The following is a 12,366-nucleotide window of genomic DNA, read 5'->3' on the forward strand; positions in this document are numbered from 1 at the left end:
ACCAGGGCGCTGCAAAAGGAACGGTAGCAAAACAGGTCTTAGGATGTCGTTGACGTACTGCTGTGCTGTAAGTGTACCTCTATTGACGACCAAAGGGGTCCGGCTGTCAAGGTAAATGACACCCCAGACCATAATGCCTTGTTGAGGGCCGGTGTGGCGTGCAATAGTGAAGGCAGGATCCCCCTTCTGCCCTGTGCGTCTCCAAACACGTGTTCGATGATCGTCAGGACACAGTTGGAAGCGGGATTTGTCGTTAAGGACCATACGTCCCCAGTCGGCATCATTCCAGCCATATCTGTTCAAAACATTCATGCATACGAAATTTCAAAGCAATCGGATGAATTAAAAAAATTTAAAAAAAAACTAAATATGCATGGCAGAATAATCCACTTAACTCCTGGAAAAATCGGATATTTTCATGAAAAAATCTAGAAAAACTCACGTATATCCAGGTTTTTGGTGAACACTGCTTTAAAAGGTACATTACAGTACTTCTAAAAGCTCCCGTCTCTTTTAATTGATGATTTAACCAAATTGGAAATAGTTTCCTTCAAAGCAATTTTTGCTTGTACTTTTAAGTTTTAAAAAAAAACTGTATTTGCTGATGGATCGTAATTTTTTTTTCTTTTTTCAGATTGACCGATTGCAAGAGGATTTTACAAAGGACACTGAAAAGAGAAAAATGCTAGAAATAAAAATAGAAGTAATTATTGTTGATGGTTTCATACCTGAATAACTTTCAGTATTTCTAAGTTTAATTTATTTTACTGTATGACTATATTCTCTCTCATTAGGAACGAACAAAAGAATTGGAGAACCACCGAGAAAGCATAGACACGCAAAATAAAAACTTTTATGAGATGAAGAAAAAGAAAGACACACTTCAGAGTGAAAGAAAGTAAGATTTGTATTTTTTTGTAAAGTTTTTAGTATTGAAATCCCATTATTGTTTGAGAAAATTTTTTTTTCTATCTTTCCAGTGAGCTTTGGAGACAAGAAAATGCTATGCAGCAAAATTTGGCAACATTAAAAGAAGATCTATCCAAAAAAGATCAAGGGCTGAGGTCAATGACTGGCAAAGTGAGTTTTTATTCAGCTGTGGATCTCTAGCAACGTGTATCATCTCAGGATTCCTTTTCAATTTTATTTATACAGTAGAGAACCATTTATCCAGTATCCAGAAAACCGGGAAAAATTTTGCTCGGTTTTCTTGCCAATTTAAACTAGAACGATTATGAAAAAAAAGCGGAAATTGAACTCATCCTTGAATTTGAGTAGAGGAAAATGTGAGGAAGGGGAGAATTTTCCCCCCGTTTACCCAGAGATGTGTCGCTTCTTCCATGACCTTGAAGATCTTCAGATCGAGAGGAGGCAGGGAAGGGATGAATGTTTTATTTTCTCCTTTAGGCCGTCAATCAAACTCAAAGGAGTGGCATGCTGATTTCGTTTTCTCTTTGATTTACGAGGGGGTGGGGAAAATGCATTGCACATGCATAATGGATATAAAATATATTTCTTTTGAATAAATTCTGATTCTTTGGAAGTGTGGTATAATTTGAAAGTTTTTCTTGATGTGGAATCACATATTGCTTTCGTTAAAAATCGCGTTTTTATAAATTTAAAAAAAAAGAGAATTGTTTATTAATTTAAACATATGATTATTTTATGAAGCAGATTGCAGTTTTGTTTTTCTGATTCCACTACGTTTGATTTTTTTTTCTTTTCACAATAAATTAATTCTTTTTATTCATAAATTTTATCATTAGTTTTTTTTTTCTTCTTTAATTCCGTTGATCTTATTGATCTTGCCTTGTTTAGGGTTTTAATATTTATGCAAGTGCCTTTTTTAACTATTGTTTCGGTTTGATAATTTTCGTTGTCTTTATTTAGATTAATAAGTTTTCCTTTTATTTTATCGTTTTCCCCCTGAATAATTAGGTATGAAATATATTGCGTTATTGAATCATTGGTTTTGTTTATATTAGTTAATTTAGGAATTGTAATTTTTAAAAAAAAAAAAATGAGAATTTTGTATTTTTTAAACTTGTTTTTTTGTCTAAACTTGCAATTTTTTTTATTGTTTTAAATGTTATTTTTCTACCATTTTTTTTTTATCTTTTTAAATTTACTAGTGCTTTTCTTTTTTCTCTTACTTTAAAATGTGTTACACTTTTTCCTTGAATTTCGGGTTCGATAAAACATCGATTAACGACACTTTTTGGTCTATCCAGAAAACCGGGAAGTTCAGACATCCGGGATAGCGATGGTCCCGAGCATCCCGGATAATTGGTTCTCTACTGTATTGGAGTTCTCCCTAGGAGGGCAGGGTACTTCCTCATAGAAAAGGACACTTTGAGTTTTGAAAGGGCACTCACTTATCACTGTTAAAATTTATCAAAATATGTAACATTACGAAATAACTGAATTTGATCCTCAATTTTTAGGCGCATTTAAAAGGATCAAAGGGCAGGCGGGGAGGGCTGCCCTTCAAAAACACTTAGGGAGAACACTGTGGTATAATTCTTAAAGCGAATAAAGTTTTTACATTATTAACTATATATTTATTTAGTAGTTCCTTTTAAGATAGTGTAAAATTTGGCAAAGACTCGAGAAATGTTATTTTTCAACTATTTACATTTAAATGTAAGGCAGGTAAGTAAGCATGTATTTAAACTTTTAGTTGAATTTCCTCTAATTATATCAAAAATAAAAAAATTCTGTCAGCTAATAGTGAACACACACTGTTCTATGAGTTAATATATTCAGGTTAATAAGTAATTAAAAAAAAAAGAAACTTTATGTTTGTATTTATTTTTAAAATATGAAGCAATTTTATTAAGTGAGCTTTTTAGTAAAATTTTTCATGTTTTAAATAAGTTTTAAGCTCCAAAAAAAAAGTTAGTAATTCTTATTCGACAAATTTATGTTTAAGGGAATGTCGTTTTTGAATTCTGAGGTTTCTGTGCCGATCTGGCCATGACAACATTGAAACTTATGGTTTGCGTGACTAAATTTTAAAAAAAATTAGTAAAATACCATACCTAATGTTATCCAAAATGCTACCAGATGTTATAAAATGGCAATTTTAGAAATAAGTGAATTAGTTCTATATGCTATTGTATATATTTTTTAAAATTCTTATTGTTTTGTTCTGTGTTTATTTAGGCAACACTGAATGGAAGAGACAGTGTTAAAAAAGTTCTTCAGTCATTTAGAGATAAAGGTGGAAGTTCTGAACAAATTGCTAATTCATATTATGGAATGTTAATTGAAAATTTTGATTGTGATAAAACTATCTACACTGCTGTTGAAGTAACATCTGGAAATAAGTAAGTATATCTTTAATGGTGTCAAAATTCCTGAGTAGAAAAATGCATGGCCATTTTTAAAATCAGAGTTATTTAAGAGATTTTTTATAGCTTCTCACCAGAGATCTGTTACAAACTTCTATTTTTTTTTGTTCAAATTCCAAAAAATAATTTTAAATGTTTTTTTTTTCTTTCAATTTTAAACACGAATAACTGTTATGTTATCAGCATTATAGTATCTCGTCTTTTTGTATTGCATTTAGTTATCAATAACATGCACAGTTAAAATATCACCTTCAGTGCAAAAACTGAAAGTTTTGTTTAAGTCCAAGCTACTAAATTTTTGTTTGATCTTCAGTTATGAAATATATCAGCTGCAACTGCTTCATCAGTAAATAGGTAGGCAGGTAATTTATTGTCTCACTAGAGCTGCACAATGGGCTATTTGCGACGGTCTGGGAAACATCCCCGAGGATGATCCGAGGACATTCTATCGCAATGTTGATCTTCTGTAGAGGGTATGACTCTACTGCTTTGGTAGCCTGACGACCCACGTGCGAAGTCGAGCACTTCACGGTAGAATAGTTTAACGAGGGCCGGTACCATGCACCCTCGTTTCCTTCGCAGGATGATCAAAGTGGTCATCCACCTGCTTACTGATTGCAGCCAGTGATGCTTGACCTTGGTGTTTTACTGGGAACCGTGTCTTTGGACTCATCAATAAACAGGACTTATTCTATGTTTTAAAGTATTCTAAATTTTAACCACCATTTCTCGCCACATGGTGTTTTAGACTGGAATTCTCCATAAAAGCTATAAATTTGGTTCAGTTTTAAAAAATTACATTCTGCTAGATAAGATATTTTTTTTTATTTCTGTGTTTCAATGTAATGATTAAACTAAGAAAGCAATGAGGCTCATCTTAATTTCATATGCAATATCTAAAAAACCTTACAATTATTGAAATAAGTCTCATTTTCTAAGGCTTCTTGCACTATTGCATAACTGTTACCTTGTGTAGTTGTTGAAGATTTTACATAGTAATCAAATAATTGAAGTAGGAGAATAACACTTAAAAACCTGACTACTTAACTAATAGGTGCTATGTACCTATATTTAAATTATTGATTTTTCACAGTCAATGAAATATGTATTTATTGATCCTTAGAAAACTAAGATTTTTACATTCAAATATAAATATTGCTACCATTTATTTACAACTCTTCATGAATTGAACTAATTTGCAGTTATGCTGTTTTACTACAAATGTAGATTTTCATTACAGTAGTTTATTATTTTAAAAGTTCAAAAGGAAAATTGTGACTATGCTACAAACAGAAATAATGGGTTATTTAAAACTTGTTTTCTTTTCTTTTTATTCCTAAATAAGTATTTTTTTTAGATTATTTTACCACATTGTGGAGAATGATAAAATTGGTACAAAAATACTTCAGGAAATGAATCGTCAGCAGCTTCCTGGTGAAGTCACATTTATGCCATTAAATAGGCTGATGTATAAAGATGTGCAATATCCAAATACCAATGTAAGTTTTATAATTTATACCTAAACAATCAGGTTTAATTTAGTTTTGAAGTGCCTTAGTATTTTCCCCCAGTAAATTGTTTGGTTCAATTTATATTAAAGGAAAAAAATATATATACTAAATATTTTGCCTTATTAACATATTTATTTAAATTATATAAAAAGTTGATTTATCATTTCTTAAACAAAATTGCATTATCAAAATCAATTTTTTTCGATATTAAGAAAGCAGTTACTGACATTTAAGTTAACTGACAACTAATGTTTTTCCTAGCGAACAACATAATAATTATATTACCAAGTTAAGTGCATTATATTTCTTTACAAAGTTTCTTTATTGCTCTCTACCTAAAATTTTTTTTTTCATATGTTTTAATTTCTTCTTATAAAAATTTATAAAAAATTTTTTTTTTCATCTTCAGTAACTAGTAAGATATTTTTGTTGAAAATTTTTTAAAACCAAAAAATTAGTAATAAAATTACATTGGCAGTTCCAAAATTTAGGATTTGATATAACTGCTTTGGAAAAGTTAGAACTATTTCCCAGGGTAAGCATCACATGACTAGAACACTTTTTATTAGTTCCCCAAAAATTTTGGCTTCAAAGTACTGTGTACCTATTTTTGTGTATCATTTTATATTAATCATGTTTGATTTAATCTTTAATGAGTAATCATTTGAACAAATAATGTGTTTTGTAGGATGCTATTCCTATGATAAGCAAGTTAACTTATGAACCAAAGCATGAAAGAGCGATGAAATACATATTTGGGAAAACCTTGATTTGCCGAAGTTTGGAGGTAGCTACACAGATTGCAAGAACTTCCAATCTAGACTGCATAACTTTGGAAGGTAATTCACTATGCATTCTAGAACAGGGGCTTCCAACTTACATGTGGCCAGGGGGCGCAATGAAAAACTCCAGTCAAATAGCGGACCGCAACTTTATCGAAATTTTGTATAGGACTCTTTTGGGACTGTTTGAAGGAACATTAAATATTGCTGTCAGATTTTTATCAAAGTTTTTTTAATATTAAAAAGCAAAATAACAAGCATTACAAATAATGTGTGTTACGTACCATTTTGAATCTTCTCTTAATCAGAAACTTCGTGACAGGATATTTTTTTTTTCTTTTAAATTTAATTCTGTGATAAAGTAACATTTTTTTCAACTTATTAGGAATTATAGCAACAAAAAAAAATAGTAATAATAATTTGAGAGCATCTTAAATTGAAATTTTTTTTTCTGTTCCGCTCATGCTATATTCAATTCAAGAAATTTAAATATGACATGATATTCATTCCCTATTTTATGCTTTTTGAAATTTTTGCAAATGTAAATAATTTTGTCCAAAATGAGTGGTTTCAAAAAGTTAAATGGGAGAATTTCTTCAAGAAAATTTCTGATACTCACATGCTAAATTATTTTCACAAAATACAGAAAAAAAAAATGCGAAATAAAAAAAGAGCAACATACACGATTATTTTTGTATTTGAATAAATTTTTTTGCGCCTTTGGTATGTTAAATTTCACAGAAACAAAGAAATTAGTTTTTTTAAATGAGAGAAAAGTATTTTAAACCCATACAGATTTGTTACGAAAATTGTCCTTAAAAGAAACGACGCATAATATATTTCAGTCACCGGGCCACAAAAAAAGGCTTTGCGGGCCGCCAGTTGGTAACCACTGTTCTGGAACCCCCAATTTCAGATGTGAGATTTTTTCTCATATTCCCAATTTTACTCTTTTTTTTTTCTTCGAATTTTTCAAATAATTGTTAGTTTTTTCTTTAGTGTATTTTAGTTATGTTCTAAGGTGCCCTGTGGCAGAATCGCAGCAACATGGCGACATTGGCGCAGAACGTTAGAGTTCTTGTAGAAAGATTTTTCTTTTGAAAAGAAAGAAAAAAAAAACCTTTATTTTTTGACCGAAATTTACCTGTTATATTTGAAACATGCATTTAGATAATCACTTTTTGACTCGCTCAATATGTGCCGATAATATCGTAAATTGATGTATTGTTTCGATTGTATTTTCACCAGTTATTGATATTGATTTTCATGTGGATTTCAAATATTCTGATTAACAACATGCAAAATTCAAATAGTGTATTTGAATATTTACTTTTTAAGGCAATAATTCTGTCGAATTTTATCAGTTATTGCAATTGATTTCTCTCTAGTTTTTGAATCCGATATTTTTTTACGATATTATTTTTATACAGCAGCCTATTCAAGAAACAAAACACGCATTTGAGGCATCCGATTCGCGTGATTTTGTCATTGATCTTTGTACTACTACAGATTTAATGATTTTTAAATTTTTTATTTTATTTTGATGATTAGTTGCAAGGTTATGATTAGTTATAGGAAATAATTTCTGCTCCCCCCCTCCCAACAAAATGCAAAAATTTTATGTATAATATTAGAATAAAAATCGCATGTTCAATCTTATAAAAAAATTATGTATAGTTTTTTTTGTAAACACAGCCCTCTTGTTGTTTTAAATTAGTAACATACATGTTTATTATTATTAAAAGTATTTGCTGAAAGATATTAGGGCTAAAGAGTTTTGTCGCAGATAGCACGAAAAAATTCTGCCACAGGGCTAAGTTGTTTAAAAATAATCATATTGTCGAACAATTTTTTATCATACACTTTTTTGAAAAGATGTAAAAACTAAAAAATTTTATTTAATTCATGGATTGATTAGGATTAAATTCAAGCATTGGGCAATTTGATTATAAAATGATTTTTATTTTTTTTCACGAGCAAAGATGAGTTAAAATATATTTATTTCTCATTATTTTTTTTAATACTATCATTCTTTTTCATTTTAGGTGACCAAGTGTCACATAAAGGTGCTTTAACCGGCGGTTACTTTGACACAAGGAAATCAAGATTGGATTTACACAAAGGGCACATGCAATTTGTTACTGAAATTAACGAACAGGAACGACAGTTGACTCAGCATAGAAAAACTTTGACAAATATCCTTTTATAATTTTTATATTATTTATGAATCTTTTTCTTTAACACCAATCATTATTTTATTTATGCAGCATGCTAAATAGTTGCAGCTATTTATGCAGCATTTACTTAACGATATTTCTAATTCATACATATTTTCACTGGTCTCTATAAGATTTTTCTTAAAAAAATGATGTTAATAAAGGGAATTGAAATGAAAAATTCAAATACAGAGGATGTATAATAACTTGCCAGATATTGTCAAAATTTTTATTAATTTTAATATTTTTTAGTAACTAAATATATTAATGCTTGATTATATTCAGTTTGAATTTTAACAATGCTTAGTATCGGCATTTAATAGGTATGAGATTTTTCTATGTTTCCTCATTTTTCCTCCCTTTCTTTGTTTTTATTGTTATTTTTGACAGTTTCTCGGTGTATGATCAAGGATATGGGGAAATTAATGCTGATAAATTTCTACTATATGAACGTGACTATTATAAATATTTATTGAAATTTTTTTATTTTAGAAGAGAGAATAAAAAAAAAGAATTAATTTAATGAAATCTGCTTGTTTGTTCAATTATACTTCATCAAATTGTTTAAATTTTTCGTTAAAAATATAGGGAAGTTTTAAGGCTCATTTTTTTTACTTTGAAGTACTTATTGCAGATTGCATAAGTATGATTTTTATTTATGTAGACTTTCCTTGACTTCTCTTTTTTTACATATTGAAAATGAAATTAATAAAATAGTCAGTGACATGCAGAAAGCTGAAACCAAAAACAGTAAAAATAAGTATGTAAATATTAATTCCTTTTCTGTCTGATGAGAGGATCCTTTATAAAAAATTGTGGATACTAATGTTTTATTTTTTAGGGATGTGTTTGATAAGTTAAAGGCTGACATCCGTTTGATGAAAGAAGAGGTTGCTGCTTTAGACAGATCACATCAGCCTAAGGTAGTGTTTTTTAATTATAGTTTTTTTTGTTCAAATTTCTTTGGGGGGAAAATTTAACTTATCATGGGACAGAAAGCTTTAATTGGCTTAGCAGTGGATAAATAGGCCATTTAAGACAGACCATGGGAGGAGTTCCAATTCTTTAACATAGTTGGGAAGAAAACTATGACCTGCAAGTATCAGTTGAGGTCTTTTAATGCTTAATCTGTAAATCTCAATATTATCTTATAAATATATGTGTTATCTTGTTACAATTTTTGTAAATAAAAATTCTTTGGTTTCCCAAATAATCTTTTTAAACTTTCTATTATAGGAAAGGAGCTTGGCCAGTCTTGACTCAAGCTTGAAGTCAATGCAATCCACTGAACAGTCCTTACGTAGTGAGCTTCAGCAAGATTTATTAAATCAGTTATCGGTCACTGATCAGCAAGAAGTGGATCGACTGAATGATGACATTCGAAAATTGACTCAGGAAAACAAAGAAGCATTCAGTGAAAGGATGCGAGTGAGTTAATACAACTCCCATTATCTTAACAACAACAAAAAAATATTCTGAATTAATATCAATAATTTAAAAAAAAATTATTTGTAAAGCAAAATTTTGGAAAACTATTTTCTATTTTTACTTTCCATTGAAGTTACTTCATTATAATTAGACTCCTTTTTATATACAATAATTTCCCTTTTGTGTAATTTCCTTTAGATTTAGTTTATAAAACCATATGCTTAGCTGTAATTCTGTCCCTCCTGTTATAGTGTTTTTTTTCTTCCTTTCATAAGTTAAATAAATTTTATTCTTAACCAGCTTTAAATCGCCATATCCGTTTAAGATAGACTGCCCAACGATGTGGTGGGTAGAGTCTTTGGCTATCACAGCTTGGGCAGAGGTTTGATCCCATGTGCTAAAGGCCAGGTCTTTAATCTTATAGCATTCTGTTTTAATGGTTCAGAATTTGCACTAGTGTGTCATTGGTAGTTATAGATGGTGAAGTGATTCCTTGGGGAGCAAAGTAGGGAGGCCAGATCATTATTGCAACATCCACTGTAAACTTCTTCCGATTGACTGTTCAAAAATTAATACTCAGAGCTCCAAGTGTAATTACTCTTCACTTATTGCATATAAATGATGAATATATTCTCACTATAATTTTCACTGATATTTTTTTTTCTTTTTAAATATTAGTTCGAATATTTTAGATGACATTTTAAAATAACATTAGTATACAGCTTAAACTCAAATAATATTTATAAGGCGTTGTACTTATTGTTCAAAAATTAATAAATTTGAAGTAAGAATATAAATTTTTAATAGATACAATTATTACTTCAAAAGTATTTATGATGCAAAAGACAAATGAATAAGTTTATTTATTATTTAAAATAAATAGAAATTTCTATTTGAACTCAATTTTTTTTTTTTTTCCAACACAAGGAATAAATCTTTGATATGATCGTTTTCTGTAAATTAATGTGAAAGTTTCTCATTGTTTCAACAGCTTTGAGGCCAGCCTTTCACAAATATCACTAGTTGTGTTTCACTATCTTCATTTGCATCATTTTGCACTTATGTTTCTTCAATCCATTTTTCAACCGACAACATATCAGGTTCCAATATTTTCATCAACTGATGCATTGATATTAAAAGTGATATCAGAAGCATTTTCTTCAAACTGTCACAAATCCCTATTGTTTTTATTGTTAGTATTAAGAGTTACTGTTTTTCTTTTCAAAACGGAAACAAATTTCAGTTTGTCATTAAAGTTACCAAATGATAGACACCAGAATCCTTTACATTCTAAAACTTATTTTTAACATTAAAAAAATAGCATTTGTGACAGGACCATTAAAACATGAAGATATATGCAGGAATTAATTTTAACAAAAGATACAGGAATGATGAATCTGGTTTTAATTTTAAATAACCAAAGAAACGTTTTTATTTTCTATGTGAAAAAATATGTAAACCAAGGACTAGTATACCAATTAAAAGATTAAAACATGCAGTTTGATTTATATATTTTTTATCATCCTTTTTTTTAATGTTTAGTTTAGGTTTTTCCCTTTTTCTTAACTGTTTAGTATTGTTCACATAAAACTATCAGTATTTGGTTTTTGACAACTAAGGACAAAAAAGAAAAGAACTCTTTTATTGCATATAAAAGCTGACATTCCTAGAATTCAAATGGAATTTAATTGATAGTTTTAAACCCATTCATTCTTGTGGTATCTGTGTTTAAAGAATAAAAAATAAAATAAAATTAATAGCTTTGGTGGACTTAATACATTTTGTAGCTGGAGGCATGGCAGTTAACAGAAATCTCACTGTGATTTTTTTTCTCACTATTTATACATTTTATTGTTATGCTCATTCCGAATAGTGTATGTTTTTTTAATAAAAATTATGTGAATTAGTTGTTAAAATGTTTTATTTGTATTTTTATTAAAGCTCGAAGCAGAAAAAAATAAGCTGGAAAACTTATTAAATAACAACTTATATAGAAGAAAAGAAGAATTAGAAGCTGTGAGTAATGTTTTTCTTTTTGTGTACCAATCAAATGTATATTATTTTGAGAAAGTTTATGCAAATAAACAAAGCTATGTTTTGAATGACTGCTAATAGTATAGAACAGGGGTTTCCAACTTACATGAGGCCGGGGGCCACAATTAAAAACGCAAATCAAATGGCGGGCCGCAACTTTATCAAAATTTTATGTAGGACTCTTACATGTTTGTAGGAACATTAAATATTACTGTCAGATTTTTACCAAGTTGTACAAAACAAAAGTATTGAATTACAAATTAAAATAAGAAGTAGATTTTCAAAAATACAGTAGAGAACCAATTATCCGGGATGCTCGGGACCATCGCTATCTCGGATGTCTGAATTTCCCGGTTTTCTGGATCGACCAAAAAGTGTCGTTAATCGATGTTTTATCGAATCCGAATTACAAGGAAAAAGTGTAATGCATAAAGTAAGTGAAAAAAGAAAGGTACTCCTAACTTTAAAAGAATAAAAAAATTTGCAAGTTTAGACAAGAAAAACAAGTTTAAAAAATACAAAATTCTCGTATTTATTTTTTAAAAATAATAACAATTCCTAAATTAACTAATATAAACAAAACCAATGGTTAAATAACTCAATATATTTCATACCTAATTATACGGGGGAAACGATAAAATAAAAGGAAATCACTTGAAAATTATCGAACCGAAACGATAGTTAAAAAAGGCACTATCATAAATATTAAAACCCGGAACAAAGCAAGATCAACGGAATTTTTTAAAAAAAACCTAATGATAAAATTTATGAATAAAAAGAATTAATTTATTGAGTGTGAAATTTATCGTGAAAAGAAGAAAAAAAAATCAAACATAGTGAAATCAGAAAAACAAAACTGCAATCTGCTTCATAAAATAATCCTATGTTTAAATTAATAAACAATTCTCCTTTTATTTTTTTGTTGATAAAAACACGATATTTAATTACAGCTGATGTGATTCCACATCAATAAAAACTTGCAAATGATACCGCACTTCCAAATGATACCGCACTTCTGTTCACTGATATGCATGCAATGCAT

General features: G+C 29.2%; 1 protein-coding gene across 1 annotated transcript in view; it reads left to right on the forward strand.

The window, feature by feature from the left end:
* LOC107456300 (structural maintenance of chromosomes 3) overlaps window positions 1–12,366 on the forward strand; it is a 63,055-nt gene that overhangs the window by 25,379 nt on the left and 25,310 nt on the right. Inside the window, exons 12-22 of the mRNA XM_043051865.3 lie at window positions 635–703; window positions 795–898; window positions 981–1,080; window positions 3,166–3,329; window positions 4,711–4,852; window positions 5,553–5,703; window positions 7,692–7,841; window positions 8,553–8,622; window positions 8,704–8,785; window positions 9,099–9,290; window positions 11,232–11,306. Coding sequence (XP_042907799.2) covers window positions 635–703; window positions 795–898; window positions 981–1,080; window positions 3,166–3,329; window positions 4,711–4,852; window positions 5,553–5,703; window positions 7,692–7,841; window positions 8,553–8,622; window positions 8,704–8,785; window positions 9,099–9,290; window positions 11,232–11,306 — 1,299 coding nt within the window. The remainder of the gene's footprint in view (window positions 1–634; window positions 704–794; window positions 899–980; window positions 1,081–3,165; window positions 3,330–4,710; window positions 4,853–5,552; window positions 5,704–7,691; window positions 7,842–8,552; window positions 8,623–8,703; window positions 8,786–9,098; window positions 9,291–11,231; window positions 11,307–12,366) is intronic.

The sequence above is a fragment of the Parasteatoda tepidariorum genome, chromosome 8 (genome assembly GCF_982258835.1).
Source record: "Parasteatoda tepidariorum strain Cologne lab strain chromosome 8, Ptep-v5.0, whole genome shotgun sequence".
Lineage (NCBI taxonomy): Eukaryota > Metazoa > Arthropoda > Arachnida > Araneae > Theridiidae > Parasteatoda > Parasteatoda tepidariorum.